Source organism: Cynoglossus semilaevis, chromosome 8 (assembly GCF_000523025.1).
Source record: "Cynoglossus semilaevis isolate Cse_v1.0 chromosome 8, Cse_v1.0, whole genome shotgun sequence".
Classification (NCBI taxonomy): domain Eukaryota; kingdom Metazoa; phylum Chordata; class Actinopteri; order Pleuronectiformes; family Cynoglossidae; genus Cynoglossus; species Cynoglossus semilaevis.
In genome coordinates, this window is record NC_024314.1 from 21,713,034 (window position 1) to 21,738,924 (window position 25,891).

Genomic DNA, 25,891 nt, shown 5'->3' on the forward strand with positions numbered 1-25,891 from the left:
TAAGGGCAAATTTCTTGTAATACTTCTGTATTTGTATATTGTATTTTGCCTTGTGGTTTATAGGAATGCAGGTCCTGGAGTGGAATGGAGTTTGTCTGACTGGGAAAACCTACGAAGAAGTACAAGGTCTTGTTGGTCAGCCGTGTAACGAAGCAGAAGTGTGTGTCAGACTGTGAGTATCTCTTACGTAGTATATACTGTATATACTATAATTCCACTCCATTTATTTAAATAGGCAATTCCATATTCATTTTTTTAATGTATTTTTCTACAGCATTTTCCTTAGTGAAGTTTAGCATTTAAATCAAATTAGTTTTAATGTCTTTGTCATATGTTTCGGGATTTTTTCTAATCAGCAGACTTTTCTGTTTCTGTTCTCCTAGGGATCTCAACATGCTTGCTGAGTCCGAAGGTTCCCAGAAACTGGAATATCACGACCACAACAAAAGCAAGTTCTTTCATTCCTGACCTATCATTACTTTTTTCACTGCGTGCTGCATCTCAGTTTTCTCTTGATTTGTCATCGTATTATGTAGTATTTTTCTCTGATTTGACCATTAACTATTGGTATATACTGATATTTTAGTTGTCATATACAGTACGTTTATGCCTACGTTATATACGTGACCACTCTTAATCCACAGGAATATATATTAGGGTCTCATATACATTAGTTCAAGATTAAGAGGCTGTTTCTCAAAGGCTCATAAAATGTGGCCTGTCCATTCATTTTAAGTGGCCCACCTTATTTCAGCTTAAGAGGTTGGTGTCTTGAATCTATAGTACAATGTCTACACTAATTTTTATTTTATTTCTTATTATTTATTGAGACACTACCATCTATTTAAATACAATATTTCTGGTTATAACGTTATCAGCACTCTGTTCACTGAATGTTCATGCTGCTTAGCCCACAACTGTTTTAAATTTTTGCCCCTTGACTAATTGAGTTTGACACCCCTGCCCTAAGGTGACAGACCTCCCAGGTCTCCAGGCGTTGACCCCAAGCAGCTGGCAGCTGAGCTGCAGAAAGTCTCACAGCAGCAGCAACAGCAGCTGCAGGCTCCCACCTCCACCTCTTCCTCAGGTCTGCCCGCCACCACCTCCGCCACCTCCAGTCCAGCTCAGCCCGGATCACCGTCTGTCAACAAGAAACGCCACAGCAGGGTGAGGCCATGGAGCAGTGGGGAAATCTGACAATATATGTTTTACTGAAGTGGGCATAAACTACTGCACATACCGCCATTATCACAATGATGAGCTCTAAATCTGGCAATATGTTAATGCTGAACTGAATTAAAAGTTAATTCAGTTCAGTCATTGAGACATTGATAACTAGAAATACTGTAGGTGAATAGACATTACTCTATGTATAATATATCTCCAAGACAAAAAAAATTACCCATTATTGGTCAAATTAGATAAATGTTGGCCAAAATTGGAAGAAGCTAAACCAAAAATATAGAGAAATAATATGTTATTATGTGATTGTAGCAGTTTACAAAAGGAAAGATCTGTGAGAAGAAGCAACATATTTGGGTTTAAAAAAACTCTCTCATTTGGTGTTTTTATTCAGTGAGATGTACAGTAGAATCCCAAAAGAACACCTACACCAACAGTCGTCCACTGACAGGATATAAACTTGTGCCATTTGAATTTTACAGACTGCAGATGGAACAAAGACCCAGTCTCACCCCATCTCTGGAGAGATACAGGTACTGCATGATAATCATTTTTAAAGTCCTTATTCTCACATTTTCCTCTCTGTCACGTAGTCTCTGCCTCATTCAGTCTGAAATTCCCTTCCATTCACTTTTTTCCTTCCTTCTCTCCTGCAGCTTCAAATCCACTATGACAAGCAGCTGGGAAACCTGATCGTCCACGTGCTGCAGGCCAGAAACCTGGCCCCGAGGGACAACAATGGCTACTCTGACCCATTTGTCAAAGTCTACCTCCTGCCAGGGAGAGGGTGAGTCCAGGGTTTGGACCCTGAGCCGGAACATTTCACGTCAGATCTGTCAGATCTCAGTAAGACGAAATGTAATATTCCCTAGTTTTTTTCTTCCTTTTTTCCGTCACAATCGGAGGAGTGATCTGGGCTGCAGCTGCGTAGTTTTTTTAGACATCCAGACAATGCACTTTGTTAAACCTAATTTTCCACTCATCCTAAAATCGATACACAATGGATTTTGTCTTACCATCTTTCACAGTGCAGCTCTTGGCTTTTTTATATCCTCACAACCTTCGCCTAAACTACACACAAGTGTTTCCAATATTTAACTTCCAGGTTATTTTTGGATTAATCTGCCCCTTAATGGCCGCCCATTGACACAGGCATCATTTAAAAGACCTGATCTCAACTGTATGTGTGCTGCTGCTCCTGTTGTTGTTGTTGCCCTAGTTGATGGGCTGTATGCTGTAGGTGTGAGTGCATTCAAAATCAATAGTGTTCATATTTACTTGAAACACAATCCACGCTCTCTGCTTCTCTCATACATCCACTGTGATTGTGCTTTAATGTAATTGACGCTCCCTCCTCTACTGCCTTATGAGCTACCCCTCGGGAGCACGTTTTTTTTTTTTTTTCATTTGACTGTGTTGTTTTCTCTGTTATGACCTCAGAACAGTGATGTTGATATAGGACTTTGGGGCTTTTCAGTTTCACACATGCATATTGAAACATGACTGCAGATTTAGGAAAATGTCCAAAGTTGTTCAGATCCAATAGAACATATTTACTTTTGTGCCCCAAGTATATTTCTGTTTCAGGTCATGTGTCTTGAACCTTGAGTTTAAAACGTATTTTATATATATATATTTTATATATATATATATATATATATATATATACACTGTACCTTTCTGGATATTAGCCACTCCAAGTACAGAATTTCCCATAGCTGGCCAAGATCAAGTTTGTTACACAGGAATAAAAAGATAGGATTACGTCATACAGGTTTTCAAAAACATGCAACTTTAAACCACTGTGTGTATATTCTGTATATATCAGTCCAGTGTTTTGGATGGTTCTAAAATAAGGACTTTAAGTCAGTGCTGCATATTAGCATATGCACATGGATAGTTATTAAATTATGTATTTTATAGAGATCAAGAGTCCAATTTCGGAAAAGATTTTCATTTAATTAGGCAGAGCATTTCCCTGAAAAATAATATTTTTCAGTTATTATTTTTTTTAATCATGTTTCCTAATTAGACTATACTTTGAATTATTGAAATGGCCTAGTTCACTTTAAATTATTAATTGAATTGCTTTTTGAAATTATTCACATTTTTGCAAAGTGATTCAATGGTTTATCTACAAACCATTATTGGCAAAACACCTGCTTATCTTCACTCAATATACAAAACTGTGACAAATGGTACTTCAGTGCTACTTCATTTGGCCGCTTCTTGTTTCACTTTGCAGATGCTGGTGGCTAGAACTGGTTGCAACAAAAGCTGAACCTCAGCTTTTTTTTTTTCCTTTTCCTCTTTTAAAATTACCAAATTCAAATTCAATTCAAACTTAGTCTTATTTAAAATAGCTAAAATATACAAAAGATTTGGCCTTGAAATCTGAAAATCATTAGCATTGACTAGCAGAAACTGGAAAAAAGACCGGTTGTCTGTGTTAGCCAGTCCTTTTGTTTTTCTGAAACGTCTTCCCTTATTTTGCCCTGTAATGTGTTCCATCAGCTGACAGCCATCTTTATTCATCTACATGCTAATCAGGACACACTAGGGCAGGCATTTACCTCACTCTCTGCTACACACCACATCCCCGTTTTTCTGACACTTTCTTTCTTCTTAAGTCACAAATTAATGAATCACACAATAAAACTGCAGTAACCCCCCACTCCGCCCCCAACCGCCTTCCCACATAAATGCACTCACAGTCCACAGGCACTCTCTGACCCCCACCTCCTCTGACTATTCTTTTTGTATGTTCTTTATATTTAATGCATGCTGGACCCCCCCTCAGTCAGGTCATGGTTGTCCAGAATGCCAGGTATGTGACTTCGTGCCCACTTGGGTTCAGTTTTGGTACAAGATTGGTTGTGGATTTCAGCAACAGTACTATCCAAAGTCCCTGCTGTTATTCCCAAACTAACATTTCAGCTCCTACAATACATTTCGGAAGCAAAATCCCCCATAATAACAACATTTAACCCTGCCTCTAACATAACACACAATAAAACAATTAACACTACTCCAGATAACTGTTGTGTTTTCTTTGTAGATTGTGTTTGTTTCCCACCATTGTGATTAGAAACTCATTGACATAGTCTGTGGTGAAAACCCCTCAGTTGTGCCCCAACACTTCCAACACACACACTTACTATTATTTTTGCTCTTTTGTCCATTCCATTATTTCTTTTGGTAAGTAATACAGATCCCATTTCCAGAAAAGTTGCTACCCAGCCTGAAAGTTCCATGAAGCTGAAAGCTGTTATTTAGTGATTCACCTGTTTCTTTTTTTTTTATCAGGCAAAATGACAACTGTTTCAAGTAACCTTATTTTATTTGTTAAAAATAAAGCTTGCAGTACTTCAAAGCTTAGTTAGAAACCACCATCACCACTGTGTGTTCAAAGACTCAGTTCCAACCCCGTGGCTGGACAAAACCAGGCTGTGTGTTCAAAGACTTCCAACCCCGTGGCTGGACAAAACCAGAAAGCACTGCTGAATTTGAATGACTGTTGAACCCAGTTAGGGTGTTTACTTGAAAACTAGCATGATACTGAGTTTTATACCTGAACCAATATGGCCTCAAACATATATAAGTGTATTGCGTTGACTTAGTAATACCCCAAACTACATCAAACACTTAGCTGGGCATGCTAAGACAAAGAGTTTTTTGTGTAGAAACATGGTTTCATTGTCAGGGTCTGAGATCATCTTAGGTCAGTTTTTCTACAGCTCCATCTCAACCACTATATGAACACATTCAAGGCTATTAGTTTAACTGCACCCCAATTTCTATAGATTGACTAAAAGTTAATAGAATATAATAGAAGATTGTGGATCATTTTGCCTGATGTTAAAGGTTCCAGGTGCCTTACCAAAATACAGATTTGAGTTTCGTTTTAGTTTCAGAAAGTGTACCAACTTTTCTGGAAGCAGGTTTTGTAAAGTGTGCTTGTCTCATTACGAAACTAACTCTGTAGACTCTAATCAAACTCTACACCCTGCAAAAAACATCCATCCTATTAACTCGACAATTCCAGTGACCACACTATGATTTTCACCTGAAAACAGTGAAATGAATTGTCAGTAAAATCACAATAAGTTCTGAAAAACTTAAATTCAAATTAAGTTTTCACGTCATTGACATACATTTCACTTGTTTTAGGGATTTAAACTTTTGATCTGACAACCAAACAGACATGGAAATGGACTTTTTTGCAGCCCAGCCTGACATCGCCCCCTGCAGTTCATGCACGCAGGTTCATACATTGTTACTGTCTGAACAATGTGAATCACATTCATTCTCTTCCCTCTTTACTGTCACGTTGTGCCCCACTTCGATGTGTTGTTGCCCTCTGCTCTCTCTCCTTGGTGGCGGACTAATGTGTCGATCATTGGTCGGTCTCTGACCTCATGTTGTCATGTGTTTCCTACAGTGCTGAAAACAAGAGGAGGTCAAAACACGCAGGCAAGAGTCTCAACCCCGAGTGGAACCAGACTGTCATCTATAAGAACATCCACTTGGAGCAGGTACTGTGTGTCTGTAAATGGTGTGTACAACAGTGATGTTGGTGAAGTAATGAAATGTTTTATCACTTTAGAGCCAATTAAATAAAAATTTAACAAAAAAGCTAGTGTTTCATAACTTGAGCTCAAAGCAGCAAAACACCGAGAGTAGCAGTGTTTCATAACTTGAGGGAGCTGTCCAAATAGCTCAAAGCAGCAAAACACCGAGAGTAAACTAGAATCTAAACATAGGCTTAAGTTAAATGAAGAAAGGCAGAAACAGTAGAACCAAGAAGACGTCCTCTGTCCACAGACTAGCTGTATGACCTCATTTTGGATCTCTTTCTGAGGAGAAACATTATCACCCACTCCTCCAACTGTGTTATTGTCTAAGAAACTAACATCAACTTGGAAATAAACCCCCTAGTGGTTACGTTGCTTTTCAACCACGCATTTTACCACGAATTTAAGGCACGAATGGGAGTATGTGGGCAGTGGAGCTTGATGCAGACTTTCCTTTTAACGTACGTGAAGGGAGCCCGAACAAGGTTTTACAATCTTGGAAATACATATGTCATCATTCTTTTTAACCTCCTGTTAAGACTGTTGTGTTTGTTAAAGCTGAGGAAGAAGACCCTGGAGGTCAGCGTGTGGGACTATGACAAATGCTCCTCCAATGACTTCTTAGGAGAGGTAAACATCTTGATGCCTTCAGTTTTGGCTTCACTTCTCCTTGTACTTTTTCTGGGGTTTTTTTTCATTGAAATGCTGTGTTCTTCCAGGTCCTCATTGATCTGTCCAACACAGCCCAGCTGGACAATGTCCCACGGTGGCTTCCGCTGAAGGAACAGAGCGAGGGCGACCACCACCGACGCTCCCACTCAGGCCAGGGCCGACACAGTTCTTCGAAACCTTCCTCTCAGCATTCTTCCCCCAAAACCTCCGCGCAGGATATTCACGACTCCCCGAAATCATCTGTCATCAAGAGTCAAAGCCATGGGATCTTTCCAGATCCGGCGAAGGGTAGGACACAATTAAATCCAATCACGTCCACTGCTCAACTGTGTCACGCTCATCTCCCAACGACCCGCTTTACCCTCCTACTTTCAATATTTCTGCATCGTCTTTCTTTTTACTACTTCAACCTTATTATCTTCCATTTTACAGTACCACCTTCCTCTGACCATTTTTATACAAACACATACAGTGAAGGACAAAAGTATTAGCCTTCATAAGAAAGATTTGTTTTTTAAGGCAACCTTTTATAGTTTAATTTAAAAAGCTAACCTCTGTTCCCATGAACACCCCAACAAAATACAGGCAAAAGTGCACAATAAAGGAAATACTAAAGAACTGACATATTTTCTAGTTTGTTGTTAATAATGCCTTAACACTTTATGTTAAAGTAAAAGCTGAACTTTATAATTCAGCTATACTTAATATAGCTTTGTGCTGCCACTGCAGAAGAAGGTCAAAATAAAAGTTATAAACTTAAATTGGTTTAAAAGAAATATATTGTATAAAACTACTGGTGTATATTTTATAAACAGGTAAATAATTATCTCCAGACAACTGATGTAATGTTTTGCCTACAAAAAAAAACCCACACATTTCATTTTACTCAGGATTTCGGCAGAACAATCCCAATAAAGAGTTAATGAGTTTTTGGTGGATTTGCCAAAAACTATTAAAACAAAATTCAACATAAAAGATGTGCCTAAAGAATGAAGCCAGGTTGTTCAGGAATGCAGTAGTCATAGTAAATATGTAAAAAAACAAATGGCTGATATCATTGTTCTTAACTGTATTGATTTCCTACAGCTCCACTCATCCGAGCTTCAGCTCCATGCTTTTTGCTTTCCCGTGTTTTGTTTTCTTTGTTGCCATTCAGCTCAGAGGCCTAGCCTTAGCTTCGCTCAGTCTTTCCTCTAACTCAGAAGGCATCAAGGCCGTGGAAGGCTTTGAGAGATGAACAGAAATCAAATTTAATCATAAATTTAAAATATAAACGTCCTGTGGCGTCTGCCTAGCCGAACGCAGGCGTTTAACGAAAGGTAACAGCCGAAAGGAAATTACAGTGGAAGGTAGATTTTTGGTAATTTGGTGAATCTGGTTGTTTTAGACACGCAGGTGCCCACTATCGAGAAATCTCACAGTAGCCCCGGCACATCGAAGCCTTCCCCGTCCGAGGGCCAGAGCCAAAGCCACAGCCATGGACACTCTCGCTCGCACGGTGCTTCACGCTCCGGCAAAAGCGCTACACGGCAACACAGGACAGGACAGCAGGACAGCAGCAAAGGAAGCAGCAGCAGCGGAGGCGCTGTCATAGCAACGGGCGATGCCCCTCAGCAGTCACAGCCGCCGCAACGCCTTCAACCAAGTAAACCAAGACGCAAATAAAGCCTACGCAGCATGGCCTCCTCGCACTCATCTGTTCTACATTCTGTTGAGTTTTTATTTTAATTTCCTTCCTGTAGTTTCCTTTTTCTCTCCTCGGTTTCCCTCACTTTTTTACACCCTCTGCTCCTCCTCCTCCTCCTCCTTGTAATCACCGTGTGAGCTAACCTCTGTTCCCATGAACACCCCAACAAAATACAGGCAAAAGTGCACAATAAAGGAAATACTAAAGAACTGACATATTTTCTAGTTTGTTGTTAATAATGCCTTAACACTTTATGTTAAAGGAAAAGCTGAACTTTATAATTCAGCTATACTTAATATAGCTTTGTGCTGCCACTGCAGAAGAAGGTCAAAATAAAAGTTATAAACTTAAATTGGTTTAAAAGAAATATATTGTATAAAACTACTGGTGTATATTTTATAAACAGGTAAATAATTATCTCCAGACAACTGATGTAATGTTTTGCCTACAAAAAAAAACCCACACATTTCATTTTACTCAGGATTTCGGCAGAACAATCCCAATAAAGAGTTAATGAGTTTTTGGTGGATTTGCCAAAAACTATTAAAACAAAATTCAACATAAAAGATGTGCCTAAAGAATGAAGCCAGGTTGTTCAGGAATGCAGTAGTCATAGTAAATATGTAAAAAAACAAATGGCTGATATCATTGTTCTTAACTGTATTGATTTCCTACAGCTCCACTCATCCGAGCTTCAGCTCCATGCTTTTTGCTTTCCCGTGTTTTGTTTTCTTTGTTGCCATTCAGCTCAGAGGCCTAGCCTTAGCTTCGCTCAGTCTTTCCTCTAACTCAGAAGGCATCAAGGCCGTGGAAGGCTTTGAGAGATGAACAGAAATCAAATTTAATCATAAATTTAAAATATAAACGTCCTGTGGCGTCTGCCTAGCCGAACGCAGGCGTTTAACGAAAGGTAACAGCCGAAAGGAAATTACAGTGGAAGGTAGATTTTTGGTAATTTGGTGAATCTGGTTGTTTTAGACACGCAGGTGCCCACTATCGAGAAATCTCACAGTAGCCCCGGCACATCGAAGCCTTCCCCGTCCGAGGGCCAGAGCCAAAGCCACAGCCATGGACACTCTCGCTCGCACGGTGCTTCACGCTCCGGCAAAAGCGCTACACGGCAACACAGGACAGGACAGCAGGACAGCAGCAAAGGAAGCAGCAGCAGCGGAGGCGCTGTCATAGCAACGGGCGATGCCCCTCAGCAGTCACAGCCGCCGCAACGCCTTCAACCAAGTAAACCAAGACGCAAATAAAGCCTACGCAGCATGGCCTCCTCGCACTCATCTGTTCTACATTCTGTTGAGTTTTTATTTTAATTTCCTTCCTGTAGTTTCCTTTTTCTCTCCTCGGTTTCCCTCACTTTTTTACACCCTCTGCTCCTCCTCCTCCTCCTTGTAATCACCGTGTGTCAATCTCCCACCGCTTCTCTTCTGTATGTATGGCGTAGCACCAGCACCTCCACCTGTAATGTAACACGCCGTCTGCCCCAAGTCTCACACTAGTCATTAAAAATGATAGGTGTCGCCTTAAAAAGGCCTCACTTAACCACTTAATGAAGTTGGAAATCTAAAAAAAAAGTGATAAAATAATAAGAACTTCAAAGGTAGAGTATGCAAGAATGTTGGCCCTGGGTTTTAACAATGCAGATTAAGCAGCTTCCTGTCTCCCTTACCTGCAGAGGGGGCTAAGAACACAGTTTGGAATACCATATTGGTGGCACATTTAGGATATTTTACCTAAAATAACTGTCTTGTGCTAATACTACAACTACTAAAATTTCATCTACTTCTTACCTACGTTATATTACTTTTACTAATACAGCTACTACCTATTTGTCTTGCTACTATCCCTAACACTACTACTGCTACTAACACTATTGCTCCTTCTAATCTTTCTACTTAAGTGCCATAAGTACCACTACTACTACTACTAGGGCAACTATTGCCAGAGGTTACTGCTATTACTGCTTTTCTACTTTTACTACGGGCAGAGGTTACAGCTATTACTGCTTTTCTACTTTTACTACTTCTTTTTGCGTTTTATCTTTATTTCACTAATTCTCTTCATAACCACCTAATTTACTATTTATCTACAAATTATATTCTGCTGCCACTCCCTCTTCATTAACTAGTATCATGCTTCTACAATGACTTACTTACAACAAATGGTACTTTAAAGACTACTTTTTATAATTCAATTGTTTATTTTTTATTTAAAAAAAACTTGCATACTCTACTTTTCAGCTACTTTAAACTAGACTAAAGTTTAACTTGAAATTGTTGTCTAAATATAATGTACATTAATTTAGATTTTTCAAAAATCTTAGTTTATTTTATTTGCTGTTAGGACAGCTACAAAAAAAACATCCAAAAAAATCTTTATTTTTATTTTATTTGCTCTTAGGACAGCTACAAAAAAAACATCCAAAATAGTTTCAGACAGGGAGCATGTAAAATAAAAATAGACACATTAATATTTTAACCAGACCTGTAAAAACAGAGAAATGATCCTGACCCCCTCCCTAGGATGAACTTTGCGTTCATTTTATTTTCTATTTTGGATTAATTTACCGCCTTCTTAGAAACTCCTCCACTGAAGTAGTTGTGCATGCAGTGCGACCCCCCCCTCCCCCCCCCTTTTAAGTTTGTTTGAACAACAACCAAACCCACACAGCACCTCAGTAGATGCTGCACACGAGACTCTGGAAGGGGCAGAACGTGCACTGCCCACTGTGGCTGCATGTGATTGACACGTCAAGCTGTGATGAAGAACTGCTGTCTGAATCTCCATCTCGCTCCTCTTCGACTCCTCCCCCTCCCACCTTTAACCTCTGTTCCCTGGCCGTTGTCCTTCTGACCCATGCAATACAAACTGCATCCAGGCCAAAGAGGCCGCCTCTCACTGAGGCACCAGAGACACAGCGTAGTGGGCGTGCTCACCGTCCAGAGAGCCCAGTCCGATTGGCTGCCGCCGGCCGTGTCAGCCAGAGCGAGCTGGGCCGATGACAGACACCTCACCCTCAGGAAAGCCATGTCAGAAGAGAGGCCGCAGAGCACCGGAGGTGAGCGTTGGCCCCTTTTCTCCCCAAAGGTCTCCTCTCTGTCTTGTGACTGAAGAACGAAAGACAGACAGAGAGGATGGGATGCTACTAACGCACATCTGCAGGAAGAGAGAGGGGAGACTTTAGGCTTCTAAAAACGAGACAGGAAGAAAGAGAGGAAGTTGAACTCAGTCACATCAGCAGGGATTCATGCAGTAGTTGTGAGACAACGTTTTTCCCTTCGAGGCCACCAACACAGCTCACTAATACCAGGACATGAGTGTTGAAAAGAGTGGTGGTGTGACTCACTCAAGAGTTGACAATGTCTGTGTGCCGCGTCACGCCTCCCACTCCCACTGTATCACTGAACTGGTATCAGTGAGCTTTAGAAAACGATAAGAAAACAAAACAAAACACACTCAATTTAATGTTGCGTTGTGTGACCTTAAAGAAAAACGTGTGTCGCCATGGATCCTGTTCTGCACCACATCCACGCATCTCATTCATACTCACATCACCAAGATGCTGAAATGTAACATTTTTAAACAAGCATTTACTTTAGAAGTGGCACACATAAAACTCATTTAAACTCCTTAACTACCTTAATATTTAATAAATGAACCGTTCTGAGGCCAACAACTGCAGAGACTAAGATGTTAGATGATAATAAATAATCCATACAGTGAACTAACAACGTCCCTAGGGTCTACGTGCCTCCTGTTTTGTCTGCATAAACATATCGGTGTTATTTCCTCTGGGCTTTTTTGTCTTTTCCATGTTAAAGCTCCTAAGTGTGAGTTGTTACTGTCTCGTCTTTGTCTGGAAGAAAGTTTTCTGCCTATTTTATGTCCTCAGTGTTTCTGTGCTTCAAACCAGTTTCCCTCCTGGCTGCAGCATGGTTGGCTCTGTTACTTTGTGATGACAGCCAGTTTCATGTGGTACAAATGCCGTGATACTCGAGTCCAGGACTTGTGACTCTATTTGGACTTGAGCTCTGATGACTGTCAAGTCTGCACACGTCTCCATTTGTGACTCCTACACTGACTTTTTCATTTAATCTTAAATTTTAAAGACACACGTTTAAACTGATTCATGCTCAGATAAAAAACTTGACACCATGGTGACCATGTGACTCGACTCAGACTTAACCTGAACCTCTTGTGTGTCTCAGACCCTGGTATTTAAACCTGAAGAGTCTGACTTACTGTGACTAAAAACCTGGACACTAAACCTATGCAAATTGTCCACATCCATGTTAACAGCATGTGGCCAGACTATATTTCCACCTAGAAATAAACCCACATAAAGCTGCTGGCTGGATTCTAGTTGAAGATTTTTCCGTCCGTGGACTTGGCAGAGTTGCAATTTTTCTTCCTGTTTTTGTCCTTGCCTCTGTTCCTGATGGATGGGGTCGTGTCTCTGCACAGCTCGTTCAGGCAACAGATCAGGCGATGCACCAGTCACAGCAGCCTCACTGGACAGTGGGCTGAGCGGCAGCGCCTACAGCCTGTTGGATGAAGATGCTGAGATGAACGAGGTTGACAGCGCCATCTTCCAGGTGCCACGATTGTGAGTAGGCACAATGAGAACCTTCGTCTGGAAAAGCAAAGCTAGTTGAACCATATAAATGTTCTGTGGTTATTTTTGTTCTCCGTCCTGGGAGAATACTCCACAGTATTTTACTTTGTATTCAGTTGTGGGGTTTTTTTTTTTTTTAGCTTATTCTAATTTTGTTATCATTTGAGCGTCTGATTATTTGTTTGTTTTGTTGTTTCTTTAGTGGAAAAATTCCAAATGGCACTGACGTCATGAATTCATCACTTGGACACAGCGATGGTGAAGGTAGGATTTGGAGTGTGTCTGTGTTTTTCGGTTAAGGTAATAAAATTAAAATTTAGATTTATTTCTTATTATGAATCAAACAGTCTCAATCTCGTCATTAATGTCAAACTTATCAAACAAAATGAATAATGAACTTGTTCCTTTTTTAAAGGTAAAGTTTTTATTACAAATCCCACAACGTGACTGCAGGCAGATTTTTGCTATAAAAAAAAAACCCTCTTTGCTGCCTTTCGGTCATGATGCTGTGAGTCATGAAGGCGTGAGTCATACAGAGGTGGACATTTGACCTTACAGCAGTTCACACATTTTAGTTTATGATCTTTACCTATGCAGCAGCTTTCCAGCCTTCTGTCTTTAGTGCCCACTAGAGGGCAGTCTTCGTGTAGGACTCAGCTGTGTTTGTATGCCTGTGACTATTCATCAGGTAAATCCCAAGTAATGGGAGAGATTAAGATCGCCCTGAAGAAGGAGATGAAGACAGAGGGAGAGCACCTGGTCCTGGAGATCCTCCAGTGTCGGAACATCACCTACAAGTTCAAGACTCCAGACCATCTGCCTGGTAGTGGTCAATACAACCGCTTTCTATTTTTTTAAAATTGTCAAAACTGCTGCACTATAATTTTTAAGATTTTAATTCAGATTTTTTTTGTTTTGTTTTTTGTTTAATTTAGCCTTAACGTTGTCCACATGCTCCACAGACCTCTACGTGAAGCTCTATGTGGTGAACATTGCCACTCAGAAAAGAATCATCAAGAAAAAGACCAGGGTGTGTCGTCATGACCGTGAACCGTCGTTCAACGAAACCTTCCGTTTCTGTATGAACCCTACAGGACACTCTCTTCAGGTAGTCCAACCCCTCAGGACTGTCCACTAATGTCCAGAAAGTTCCATTAAACCTTTGTAATTCTCGAAATAAAACCTTCTGATTGTTTTTTTTTCTTTATATCTCAGCTGTTCCTGGTATCCAACGGTGGCAAGTTTGTGAAGAAGACCCTGATCGGTGAGGCCTACGTTTGGCTGGACAAAGTCGACCTCCGCAAACGAGTGGTGAGCTGGCACAAGTTGGTCGCCAGCACGGCCCAGATCCACTCGTAGGAGGGGACAGAGACATTTGTCCGTTGCTGTTTGTGGACATTTAGGAGGTGGGATTGGGTTAAAAAAAAAAAAAGGTGGTTTGGCTACGAGCAAATTGTGTATTTTATTCAATCTTTATTTTCAGAGTTTGAATAATTTGAGGTTGAAGACAGTGACGTTTACATGATATGAACATGTTTACAGTGTATCATAGTGAAGCCAGGGCTGAGGAGACGTCAAGTCATGTCTGGAGTCAACCAGGTATTACACACTAACACTTCACACGCTCATTAAGAACACACACACACACACGCACACACAGTTTGCACATAAAAATCACTCACCAGAGAAAACATTACTATTTTACCTTTAAAAAACAAATGGAGTTCACAGGTATAATTTAACGTTAATGTTTTCCTCGTTTGTGTGTATATTATTATTAATATTATCATTATTATTATAAGACAATGGTTAAATTATTTATCAATGGAATACGGAATATTGAAGACCTGTTATTTATTTTTTATATAATGTGAGTGTGGAGTTCTATCATTCGACTTCCCCTTTGTTGTTTGAGTGTAAAATGAAAAAAATATATAACTGTTCTCGGAGGAAATAATAATATATTTCGTAACAAACTACCTGTCGTTCCAGTGCAAGAGGGAAAAATACACCCAGCAAGCATGTTTCTGACATTCAGTGAGAAAAACTAACTAGTTAATAACTGGTTTATTTTATTTATTTATTTATTTTAATTCACCCAAATGTGGGTTTTATAAAAGAGAAATAACATCTTCTTTCAGATCGGACATTATATATTGCGTGCATGGCTCGATGGATTTTAGTATGCACAGTAAAAAAAAAAACAGTTTCACCTCTGAGCACTTTGTATATAGTAAAGTGTCATAGCCGGAAGTAAAGTATATGGACATATATACAGTAAATATGAATATACAGATATGTTGATCAGAGACAATCCAGTCTTAATGATTGTGAGTTAGAGGTTTTATTTACACACCCAGACCCTTCACATGTGAGTCTTCTCTTGTTCAGAGATAAACAGCTTCTGTTTAATGTTTGTGACATTAGAGCACATGAAAAATCTTGCTTTGTTACTGTCCAGCCTACATTGGTTGTGGGCTGTGTGGAGCTAAAGAAAATGATACGTAGACCATGTGGGTTTCATTCAAAGTGCCCAAATGTGGGATAAAGAGTAACTATTTACCTTGTATATCCCACAATTCTGTCCAATTTAAACCAGTGTCTTTTTTTACTAATTTGTGACCCACCTATGTGGCCCATATGTACTAGACATGCTGGCTGGGAGTAACTCTACAAAGCACGTTGTTAATGTATTTTGCACTTTTTCAGCTAAGAATGTAAAACTGTTTCCTGTAACTGAAGATACTTTTTTGAAGGGTAACAATAGAGTAACGATAAAGACAACATCAAGTAGGTGGAAAATTAACAGCCCACATTGGCGTGTGGGACACATGAGTGCATGCCCTTTCTGTGTGGAGCCCACACAGATGTGTTGGCTGACTAACAATGAACAAAATTACAAAAATGGTGTAATTCTGTGTGACAGTAACATGTTGGTGTTTTTGATTTGACATTAATGTTAAACCTGCATCGTCTTTGTCATCATAGATGTTTATAAAAAAAAATAAAAATGGATGTGGTGAATAGTGAAGCCCCAAAACTGGACCAGAAGTGTGCTCCTGGTTCCAGAAGTCTACAGGAGAAGGTGTATAAGTGACTGAAGTCATGCTATGATTCAGCCTCGTCATGCTAACTCCTTGTCATGCTAAATCATTATAGCACCTGCTTAATATGTATCGTATCCAGTTGTTATGAACTTAGTTTTTAATCTGTTTTTCTCTTTTATGATTATGGTTCATAATATTGTGCGAAAGCTTATAAAACATCAGCATTCAGGTATTACTTGGCTAGACTCTTTATGTTGGCTGGTTTTTGCCCTTTTTATGGCTAGCAAAGAGAGCTGCCTCTTGTCATGTTGATTTAAGCGATCAAATTGTAGATTTTTGCTAAATTCAGCTAACATTTGAGGTATATTTTGAAAATATAGGAGAAAAGTACAAAATGTGTTGCTACATTTTTGCTATATTTGCTATATTTATCGCTACCGAACCCAGAAAATATTGATGACAACAACATTAAAAAGGACATTGACTTGGACAAATTGGATCATTCAGTATGAAACTATTTGCTTTTGTTATATTTTCAACTTTTTCAAACAATTTTATTTGATTATTACCTTTAACAACAACTTGGTGTTGTTAAAGGTGTTGTCAGATGTCGTTCAATTTTCACTTGTTTTGATTCATTTCCGTGAAAGAATGAAAATATATACAGACCGACACTTTGGAGAAGAGAAAACGTAAAGTTACTTGTATGTTTTTGGTTTTTTGTTTTTTTTAATCTTTTGTTTTTATTTCCCTAAGTGATTGCTACTTTAATGTGACTTGTGTATTTTTTGTTAATTTAATTTAATATATTGTATTATTTTGTATTTATTTGTCACGGTACATATCAGGTGTACATATGGGGTTGATTTTTTTTTTATTTGTTTTTTACACAATGTAGTGCTTGTTTACACTGTTTTCGAGGGCCTGAATCTCAGAGAACCAACTTTAACACACACACACACACACAGATAAACACCATGTAGTGATCACTTAGAAAAATCAAGATGAGAACAACTGTATCGTTACATTCCTTTTGAATAGTTAACTTACATGTGTGAAGAACATTTTTGAAACAGATCATTTCATTTTTCTTTATTTTTTTATCCATGTGCTTGTGCGTGTACCATTTAAGCATGTCATTGGTCTACTTTGAAAAAAAACAAACTCTCAAAACAAATCACACACAAACACACATAAATACTCACATAGAAACTGGGAAAAAAAACAACTCTCAAAACAAATCACACACACACACACACATAAATACTCACATAGAAACTGTAAAAGAAAAAAAAAGATGCCATCTCTTCTTTTCCAACCTTGTAAATACATAGATTTTTATACTGGGGGTTTTGGTGTCGGGGAAGCAATAGGTCTTTTAGCAGACAATAAACACAGTGTGTGATGATAGAAGTGTCAGGACGTGGTTTGTCTCTTGATCCGTGTACAGTGGATAGACCGAGAAAAACGACATAGTGTCCTTACGTCTGTCTGTCCATCTATAGGGACCCACCTTGATCCGACCCCTCCACACCAAAAACACTAACGGTTTACCTGAGTCTAACCACACGCAGACAAAAGACGTCTTGATTCCTAACAGCTCAAGTAGTCGCAGGAGAATTTTAAATGTGCTCACACTGGATGTTGCATGTTTGTTGGTGGTTCATACTATTTTTTGTGTCCACATGTATTTGAAAAAATAAAGGAGAGAGTGAGACTGACGTAGAGAGAGAGAGAGAGATAGAACAAAACATTATAGAGTGAATAAAAACCTATTAAAATGACCAGATAATGTATTCTGTCTGTACAAAGATGATGCTTGTTAAACCTGTTTGGTTTTTCACCTGTAAGTAGAGAAAAAAATATCTATAATGTCATGGTTTTGTGGTTGTATACAGGAGGTACTGATAAATTATGCAAATTGTGCTGTAAAAATGGCTGTTGCCCCATGTCTAAATATTAAATATGAGTACAAATGGAATGGTGTCGTGTCTTATCCCACATTTTCAGACATCACAGATGACGTCCTGACAGTGTGATCCAAGTGAAGTACCAGTATTTGGCCACGAGATGGTACCACGTGACTATCTGGTAAGAAAGTTTTGTTGTGTTTTTATTCCCATTGGTTTTGATTTTCTTATGGCTAAATTTATTTCACTAATCATTGTTTTTATCTTTTCTAAGTATTTTTTTATTTGAATATAATCTTTATTTGAATTTGATCTTAATTCTGTTTTTAATGTACAGTGTTTTATATCCAATCTTAACCAATGTTCTATCAGTCTGGACTATTTGTATATGTATTTCATCACTTTTTATAAAATACATTTTGGCCAGGTTTAAAGATTTTTCTCACCACAACTGATTATGACTTTTGGTCCATATTCTATTCTATGCTGTCCTTGGATAATGTTTTTTTAGTCCGGTAATCAGAATGCTAATTTTGTTAGCCATTTTAGCTAGTTTTGTTATATATACATTTTCGACTGAAATTCCCTTATATATTTACTTTAATTCTTAGTGGTGTTTCTTCAGTCATTCAGAACAGGCCTCTGTTGTTTATTACTCACGTTTATTGTGCTTTCAAGCTAATTTGCAACTCTGGACCATGTTTTGGACCATTTCTTATACATGTGTTGTCTTATGTACTGGGGTTACTACTGACAAACTTTTGGCTAATTCTCTGAAATATTTTCTTATTCTTTCCTTCTTTGGAGCACGTCAGTTACTCAGAACAGGCCTCAGTGTCCTGTAGCTTCTCATACTCCGGGAACTAAAGATGTTCTGACAGCTACTGAATTGAGAACACTCAATGAACTCATGCGGTGTACTTTACAAGACCTTGACCCGAAGAGAATCCATCTGAAAAGATGGAAGTTCAAAGAGCAATAACGCAATTAATTTTTTCGGTAATGACAGGAGTTGCGTGATGTCCTGTTTATTTCTCAGATTGTAAAAGATAGTGAAGCATCATCCGCCGGACAGACAAAGCTTTCAAAGACAAAAAAGAACGGCTGTAGGGCATCGGCCTGTTATGCGATCAGGGATTTTTTCCAAGATCATTCGCCAGTTGGCTTTCAAGTCACAGATGTGCGTGGGGGTGATCATTTCCAGAAAAGGCCTTTAGGACAACTATGGTGCACTGAAGTAACGCCATCATGAACAACAAGTGTCACACTGAGATATAACTGATGCTTTTAAAGCCTGTACATGTGTTGTTAATTCCGCGTTCCGGTTATGATTCACAATTTTTTTAAGGTTTCAACAGGGGGGTGGGGTGTCGTTTTGGTCAAACCAACAAGCTTTTTCCTGTTGCGGGGGCATTATTACTCAAATAGCGTGGTGATGATTTGAACCAAAACAAGTTGTTATTGTCTGTTATTCTTGAACTGGTTTGTTGTTCATTTCTCAGTTTTCTTCACTTTTCCCATGTTGATCATAAGGTCAGCGTCAGCAAGACGTGTTGTTCGTGACAGGCTTAGGCTTAAAATATCAATGCCAGCAAGTACACATTTTCACCAACAGGGGGTGTAATTAACCAAGGTCTGATATTTTAATCTTTGGCGTAACAAGTGAAATTGTGTAATACATGGGTATTTATGTGTGTTAATATGCATAGTGTATATGTACATATGTAAATAAACAAGTACGTATGTATATATATACATATATGTATATATAATATATATAGTATATAGCTATACCCTATATTTTAGGGTATATATTTTATATAACCCTATATTTTTGTGTTGCTGTACTAAATGTGGTAGAAATTTGTCTGTCTTTTAAGACCTTATAAGGACAAATGAAGGGACAGGTCATGAAAAACTGTGATGTGGTTTAATTATTGTCTCTGTGTGGACACCTGTTGCAGACCATAAATAAATAGCGGCGGCAGCTCTAGGTGACGCAGCAGATCAACAGTCACGAGGCCTGCGTTTACTTTTAAATAAAGAATTTTATATATAGATGTGGAAGAGGAGCTGAGGCATCGCCTCCATCTATATACAGGAAGTTGACATTTGAGATTAGTTTGAAGTTTGGAGTCGTGTTCCACTGACTTTATAAAACATAATTCACTGATGTAAAATCAAAAAGAGCTGTTTCTTTCTTTTTTCTTTTCAACCCTTTTTCTAGTTTATATCTTAACATTAGTTTACATGGTGGAACACAGGTAAGCTAACGGACTAGCCAATTATCAAGGTAGTAGGCTGGCTAACAGCTTAGCATATGCACTGGCTAAAATGGACGCTTTTTCTGCTTTTCTTTTTCTTGTTAGCTAACAGCTAACTAAATGTTTTTGCCAACAGGAAAGGACAATTGGTAAACACTCCAGCTAACAGGTGAGGCTACGTAGTTGCTAATGGGTAGAGACTGACTTTAAAACGTTAAATTCACTGATATAAATTCAAGTGGAGCTTTTTTTATTTTCTAGTTTTAATCCCTTTTCTACTTTATATCTTAAGATTAGTTAACATGGTAACATGTAAGCTAACAGCATAGTCAATTAGAAAGATAAAAAGCTCGCTAGCATGTTAAGGGGAAGCTTGGTTGTTAGCAAACAGCTAACTAAATACTTTGGTCACCAGAGAAAGCTGTGTAATGGCTAACAGGTGAGCTTACAGTACATGGTGTCTAAAAGGTAGGCTGACATAATAAGACAGGCTCATATTTTTGCAGTAGCTTCAGTACTAGGTAATATAGTACATTTTACTTGTTTTTACCCAAAGTATTGCAGATAATATTATTTGAACTAAATGAATGACCATGGCCTGATCAACATGTGTGTTTGCTGAAACTCACAGTTTGATCAAAGGACACCAGGCCTGATCTGCTCCATTGTCAACACTACCCCCCCCACCCCCACCCTCCACCCCTCCCCGCTCTGTTTTATATTCCTTCTGCTTCCTTTCATTTGCACCACCTCTTTCTCTTTACTGCTGCCCCGCCCACTTTCCTGATGGATTTCTCAGATCCTCCACATCTGAAGATGTTTCTTCTCTGTCTCCCAGCATCAAAGATCTGACCTGCATCAGACGGGTGCTTGAAAATATGCCACTGTTGCCCCGTGAGCTTGATCAAAACAAATGAGATAGGACGACATCTGGGTAGGCATTGCCGGATGACACTGCTGATGTACAGTATCATGCTTTGGTGGAGTGGGGGGGTGGGGGGGGCAGGGGAGGGGTCAAACATCCAGCAAATATATGGCTTGATCTCTAGAAAGTCAACTGGAATTTACAGTAAGTGCATTTGCTGTGCTCCAATGACAGACACACTACTTCTACTTGGCCCACAGACAGTAATGGATTAAGGACCTTTAGTCACTGACAGCTGACGGCCGGAGGCCAACAGTTGGCTGCTTGACTCAACCAAACCAGGCCAGATAAGGAGAGTTTTGGGTATATTGGGGGAAGGATATTGGGTAGGGCTGGGGCAGTGGTGGCTTAGTGGGTAAGGAGGTGGACTTGGGTCCAGAGGTTTTTAGGTTCGAGTACAACCAGCTGCCAAGTTGCCACTGAGGTGCGCTTCACTTCACTTCATGGGTCAAATTCATGTTCACGTCACTTAATACATCCTGTTCTTCTTCTTGGCTGTCAAAACACACACACACGAAAAAAAGGTTCATTACCACCAACATCACTGCCAACAGTGTTTTCAGAAATTAGGGAAACTGAACGGGTTGACATTAAATGTCACCAACATGACAGAACTGACAAGAACAAAGAACAAATGCACTTTTAAGCGACAGAGCCAAGACCTTTTATGTCCAATTACCTCTGATGACCCCCCCCCCCTCAATGGACTTCTTTTCATCGGGTGCCAGCTCTCCCTCTCTGTGCCATGACCACTCCTCATGACAGGGCTGCTTTCACTAATAGTAATGTGATCAGTCAGCACACAGAGTGGACACAGGCTGCCTCCCCCACCCTCCCCCCCCCCCCCCCCCCCCCACCCCCCCTCCCCCAGTGAGACATCATATCATATGCACTTGCCATCACTCATCTTTCACTGAGTCAACAAGAGGCAACCATGGCTACAAAACCAAGGATATCATGTGGTGCAGGGAGACTGTGTGGCAGTACTGGCTAGTTGTTTGTTTTTGTTTTTTTGTATGTCATTGTTAGTACTGCTGTTCACGTTTAGTTGATGTTGAGATGACACCCCCGGGCTCTGTCCTATACTGCCCTGAATTGCTAGCAGACTGGGCTGTCATCATGCATTACGTCCCAGAGATGTGATCCATAATCTATGTCATTTGACCCATATACGGAAATCGATTACAGGCCTTTAAGGGGTTGCATTCAGTTAGTGTAGTAAAAAATCAGCCTCTTTCTATTCAATGGAGATATCATTTGAATCAAAAAGTTCTGTAATTTTTTGTACAACAGTGGCACCTCACAGCGCCTCCTCAGGGGCGCCTCGCCCCACTATTTGACAAGTACATGTGCAAACTTTCACCAAGTTTTACCAGTATCCCCCTTTCCTAAGCCTCCACTTGGCACGTTCCTTTGAAACTTCCAAATATGGTTCCCAGTGGGCGTGGCTTGGTTGGACCATTCCTGACACCTAATCAGAGGAGGACCATGTGGAAGGCCAGGTGTGGACTAGAGGACAGGTAAGAAACTGAGCAAATTCACAAAAGAAAAAAAAAATCAAAGACTACATTTATGTGTACTACAATATTCCTCCATCACAAAAGAAAAAAAACAAAAACATTTATGTGTACTACAATATTCCTCCAAAACCCTGATCTGAATCTTTAATGTTGTGTAATGCCTTGATGTAATGTACTGTTAAACAGCTGTAACGCAGTGACCATTCATTTCAGCTTTGATGTTGATGAAAACGTAAGTTCTTCAAAGAGGGAGAACAGTTGTTGAATCATTTCTCTGATGCTTCTTCAGAAGGTGTCATGTCCAGTGGAGCGATCTCAGCAGCCTGAAATCCTTCATTATCTTTTTAGTCTGCTGTCATTGATCACAGTAGATCACCCCCACCTCTCTCTCTAACCTCCCCCTACTATGTCCACAACACGTCCCCTGTCCCCAGGGGCACGTTTTGTCCTGGGGGACGTGTCTTGCCTGGTGGCGGAGGCTGCAGCTGAAATCTATTGCTGTGTACATTAATGAGTACAAGTAGAAAAATGTTATTTATTTAAAAAGAAATTGGAATTAAGAGTTCCTTTAATATCCTGTAGGAATACGGAGTAGACAGAGCCACAGGATGTTGTAGGATCTCAGCAGGGAGCCATGGAGATTTTCTCATTAAAGCGTTTCATTGGCAAATCCTCATCTTAGTAGGTGGACGAAGGCAAAAATGTGCATTAAAAATTGAATTTACACAGTGTAAACCTGGAACACTGAGAAAAAGATGTCGAAAAACAAACATTGCTAGAGCAGGACACCCGCTTGTTAAAATGACTTAGATTTAATCACGTCTGTATGAAACAACACTAATCATCAGACATTTTCCCCATCGTAATATCAATATTATACAATGCAATTGCATTTAGAGGAAAATAGAAGATAAAGCACAATTACTTATTGAAATCTGGACATATCCAAGAAAGGCCTTGTTGCCTAAGAACATTGGTATGTTAATCAAATTAACTCTCCCCATGTGTGCGCTATTTCGCACTGTACGATATTATTTAATTTCCTTTTAAATGTGATCATTAATTCACCAAAGTCTGGTTCTCCTTAGAAAAGAAAAGAAAACAAAACACATAAGCAGATTATTAAATACTATTCATACAAAAAGGCAACTTGATATCACAGCTCATGTAAGACAATATGTTGCAGTGTACTTGTAATGACATGTTGTGCAAGAACAAATAAAACATTCCTTGGTTTGGACCTACTGACATCTTCTGCTGTCACAGACCATAGTCACATTTACACTGAATGGAGTTCTCCAAGGATTTAAAATCATATTTACTCCTTTAAAAACATCATTATCTCCTACATGGACAGACGTTTATTTTCTCCATTATGTTGAGTTTCCTGTTTTATTGTATTTATTTTTTTCATGATTACTTCTCTCCTGCTGCTCAGAGGTGCAGAGACGGTTCAGGAAAACAACAGACTCGTGGCTGGACTGTGAGGAGTCGGCGTGGAGACGGCGGACAGGTTGCTAGGCGACGGCAGATGGGCAATTCCCTGTGCAGGTGGGTGGGGCTGGGAACACCTGCTGCCTTCAACACTCACTCTCACACATACACACATACACACATATGCACATACACACACATACACATAGAGATTCCATATTCACTAGGTAACAGCCTTAACATCTACTCTTCCTGTTACGTTGAAGCACTGAGTGTGAAAGAAATTGTAAATCAATGGGTCATTTGGTAAAAACCAAACTGCACTGAGCTGTGTTTTTTAAAAACAAAGAAAAAACAATCATTTTTTTAATTTATGCTGGCTCATGAAACTCATAATAATTTTTTTTTAAACTACTCTCACTAAAAGGCAACAAAAATCTAAAAAACTGACAAAATAGATCAAGCCTGAAGGAAATAAAATTATTCAGGAAAGACGTTAGATCAGACATTAATATAGTATAGAAAGTCCAGAACTTAATAAAACTTGGGGAAAAAAAATTCATATTTTTTAAAGGGTTAGTTTTAAACCCTAAATGTTAGTACAAGCTACAAGAAACAGAAAAAAAAGCAAAGAATTTAGAAAAAATGATGATTTTGCAAAAGACAAAAGACATTTATACAGTTCCAAAAGAAGAAAAAAAATCCTTAAATGTGATAAAACTAAATGACTGAATTTCCTGACTCTGCATTAGCTTGATTTTAGGGACCAAACAAAACTAATCCCTGTGAAATATCCCATGTAATCCCATTAGACAGATTGTTGCATTTGTGCCGACGATATCACACATGGAGCCAATCGGCTGCCAGGGAACGGCTTCACTGAAAGATTTTAATGCTGCGATTTATGGACCCGCTGACAAGTGTTGGTCTGGTTCTGTCTGTACGTTACAGAAATCGGTGAACTCTTAATTTTTATCGGACTGTCTGAAACGTCCACAGCTGCTGTGTAAATAAGCCTCACCTCCGTCTGTGTCCGACCTCTGCTGAGTCTCTGTGAGCTCCACTGAAACCTGAGTTGGTGCAAGTATTTACAGAGTGTTTTTTCTTCTTTTTTTTTGCGTGATTAATGGGAAACACCTGCTCTGATCATATATGTACAGTATGTCCACAGCTGTTATATGATACAACACTGTTTTCAGATATATTAATGAGTAAATCAGCATATTTATGAATGTTCAATTCAATTTTTATATACGAGGTAAATACAAAAGGAATTACCGTATTTTCCAGACTATAGGTCGCCTTTTTTTCCATCCTTCGGCCACGTTTGTGACATATATATTTAAATATATAATTTCACAAGCTAGGTTTGTGACTTATATATTTAAATATATAATTTCACACTGACAACTACTAGAGGGCACTCTAAGCTTGTGTACCAGTATCTGCTACTACTGTACCACTAAAAACTTACATGTTCGTTATTTTCACACTGACAGCCGCCAGAGGGCACTGGTGCGACTTGTACTCCGGAGCGACTTTTAGTCCGTATATATACGGTAATATTTGTTGTATGTGTTACATATAAACTATAGATATTCTGGTTTTTAACATCATGGCATTTAGCTCGCTAGCCCTCAGAGCTAACCTGTTTATTTTAATGCATAATCACTTTGACTGCAGATTGATGTAGTTCTTCCAATGATAACACAGCAGTTTTCATGTCCCCACTGAGTGAGAGGCTATTTTGAGGTTCAAGATATAGTTTGGTGTTAGGGTAGATATTTGGTCAGATTAGAGTTCGGGAAAGAGGGAAAGTTAAAGAATGGGTTGTTTTTATGTGAAGTGCTGACTAAAAAACACAGTGTGCGCCATGTGTCCAGTGGTGCTTGATAACAGCGTGAGAACCGTGCGTAGGCTAATAGCTGCTGTTGTGGTGAGGAGAGAGAGAGAGGGAGAGAGACGGAGAGAGAGAGGGAGAGAGAGGAAGCCTGGAAACCCATTTGTGCATCAGGAAGACAAACAGCAAAATGCGCCCACTGTAAAAAAAAAAAC

At 39.3% G+C, this 25,891-nt stretch overlaps 2 protein-coding genes across 2 annotated transcripts in view; both read left to right on the forward strand.

The window, feature by feature from the left end:
• The window catches only part of pcloa (piccolo presynaptic cytomatrix protein a), a 49,951-nt gene extending 34,210 nt beyond the window's left edge, over nt 1-15,741 (forward strand). Inside the window, exons 14-28 of the mRNA XM_017034417.2 lie at nt 64-172; nt 384-448; nt 971-1,167; nt 1,665-1,715; nt 1,839-1,969; nt 3,983-4,009; nt 5,624-5,717; nt 6,315-6,386; nt 6,476-6,716; nt 11,000-11,179; nt 12,586-12,727; nt 12,939-13,000; nt 13,425-13,559; nt 13,699-13,844; nt 13,952-15,741. Coding sequence (XP_016889906.1) covers nt 64-172; nt 384-448; nt 971-1,167; nt 1,665-1,715; nt 1,839-1,969; nt 3,983-4,009; nt 5,624-5,717; nt 6,315-6,386; nt 6,476-6,716; nt 11,000-11,179; nt 12,586-12,727; nt 12,939-13,000; nt 13,425-13,559; nt 13,699-13,844; nt 13,952-14,095 — 1,796 coding nt within the window. The 3' untranslated portion in view covers nt 14,096-15,741. The remainder of the gene's footprint in view (nt 1-63; nt 173-383; nt 449-970; nt 1,168-1,664; nt 1,716-1,838; nt 1,970-3,982; nt 4,010-5,623; nt 5,718-6,314; nt 6,387-6,475; nt 6,717-10,999; nt 11,180-12,585; nt 12,728-12,938; nt 13,001-13,424; nt 13,560-13,698; nt 13,845-13,951) is intronic.
• A 6,171-nt stretch (nt 15,742-21,912) lies between these two features.
• The window catches only part of LOC103382776 (voltage-dependent calcium channel subunit alpha-2/delta-1-like), an 88,409-nt gene continuing 84,430 nt past the window's right edge, over nt 21,913-25,891 (forward strand). Inside the window, exons 1-2 of the mRNA XM_025057575.1 lie at nt 21,913-22,402; nt 23,841-23,953. Of these exons, the coding sequence (XP_024913343.1) occupies nt 23,934-23,953 (20 nt within the window). The 5' untranslated portion in view covers nt 21,913-22,402; nt 23,841-23,933. The remainder of the gene's footprint in view (nt 22,403-23,840; nt 23,954-25,891) is intronic.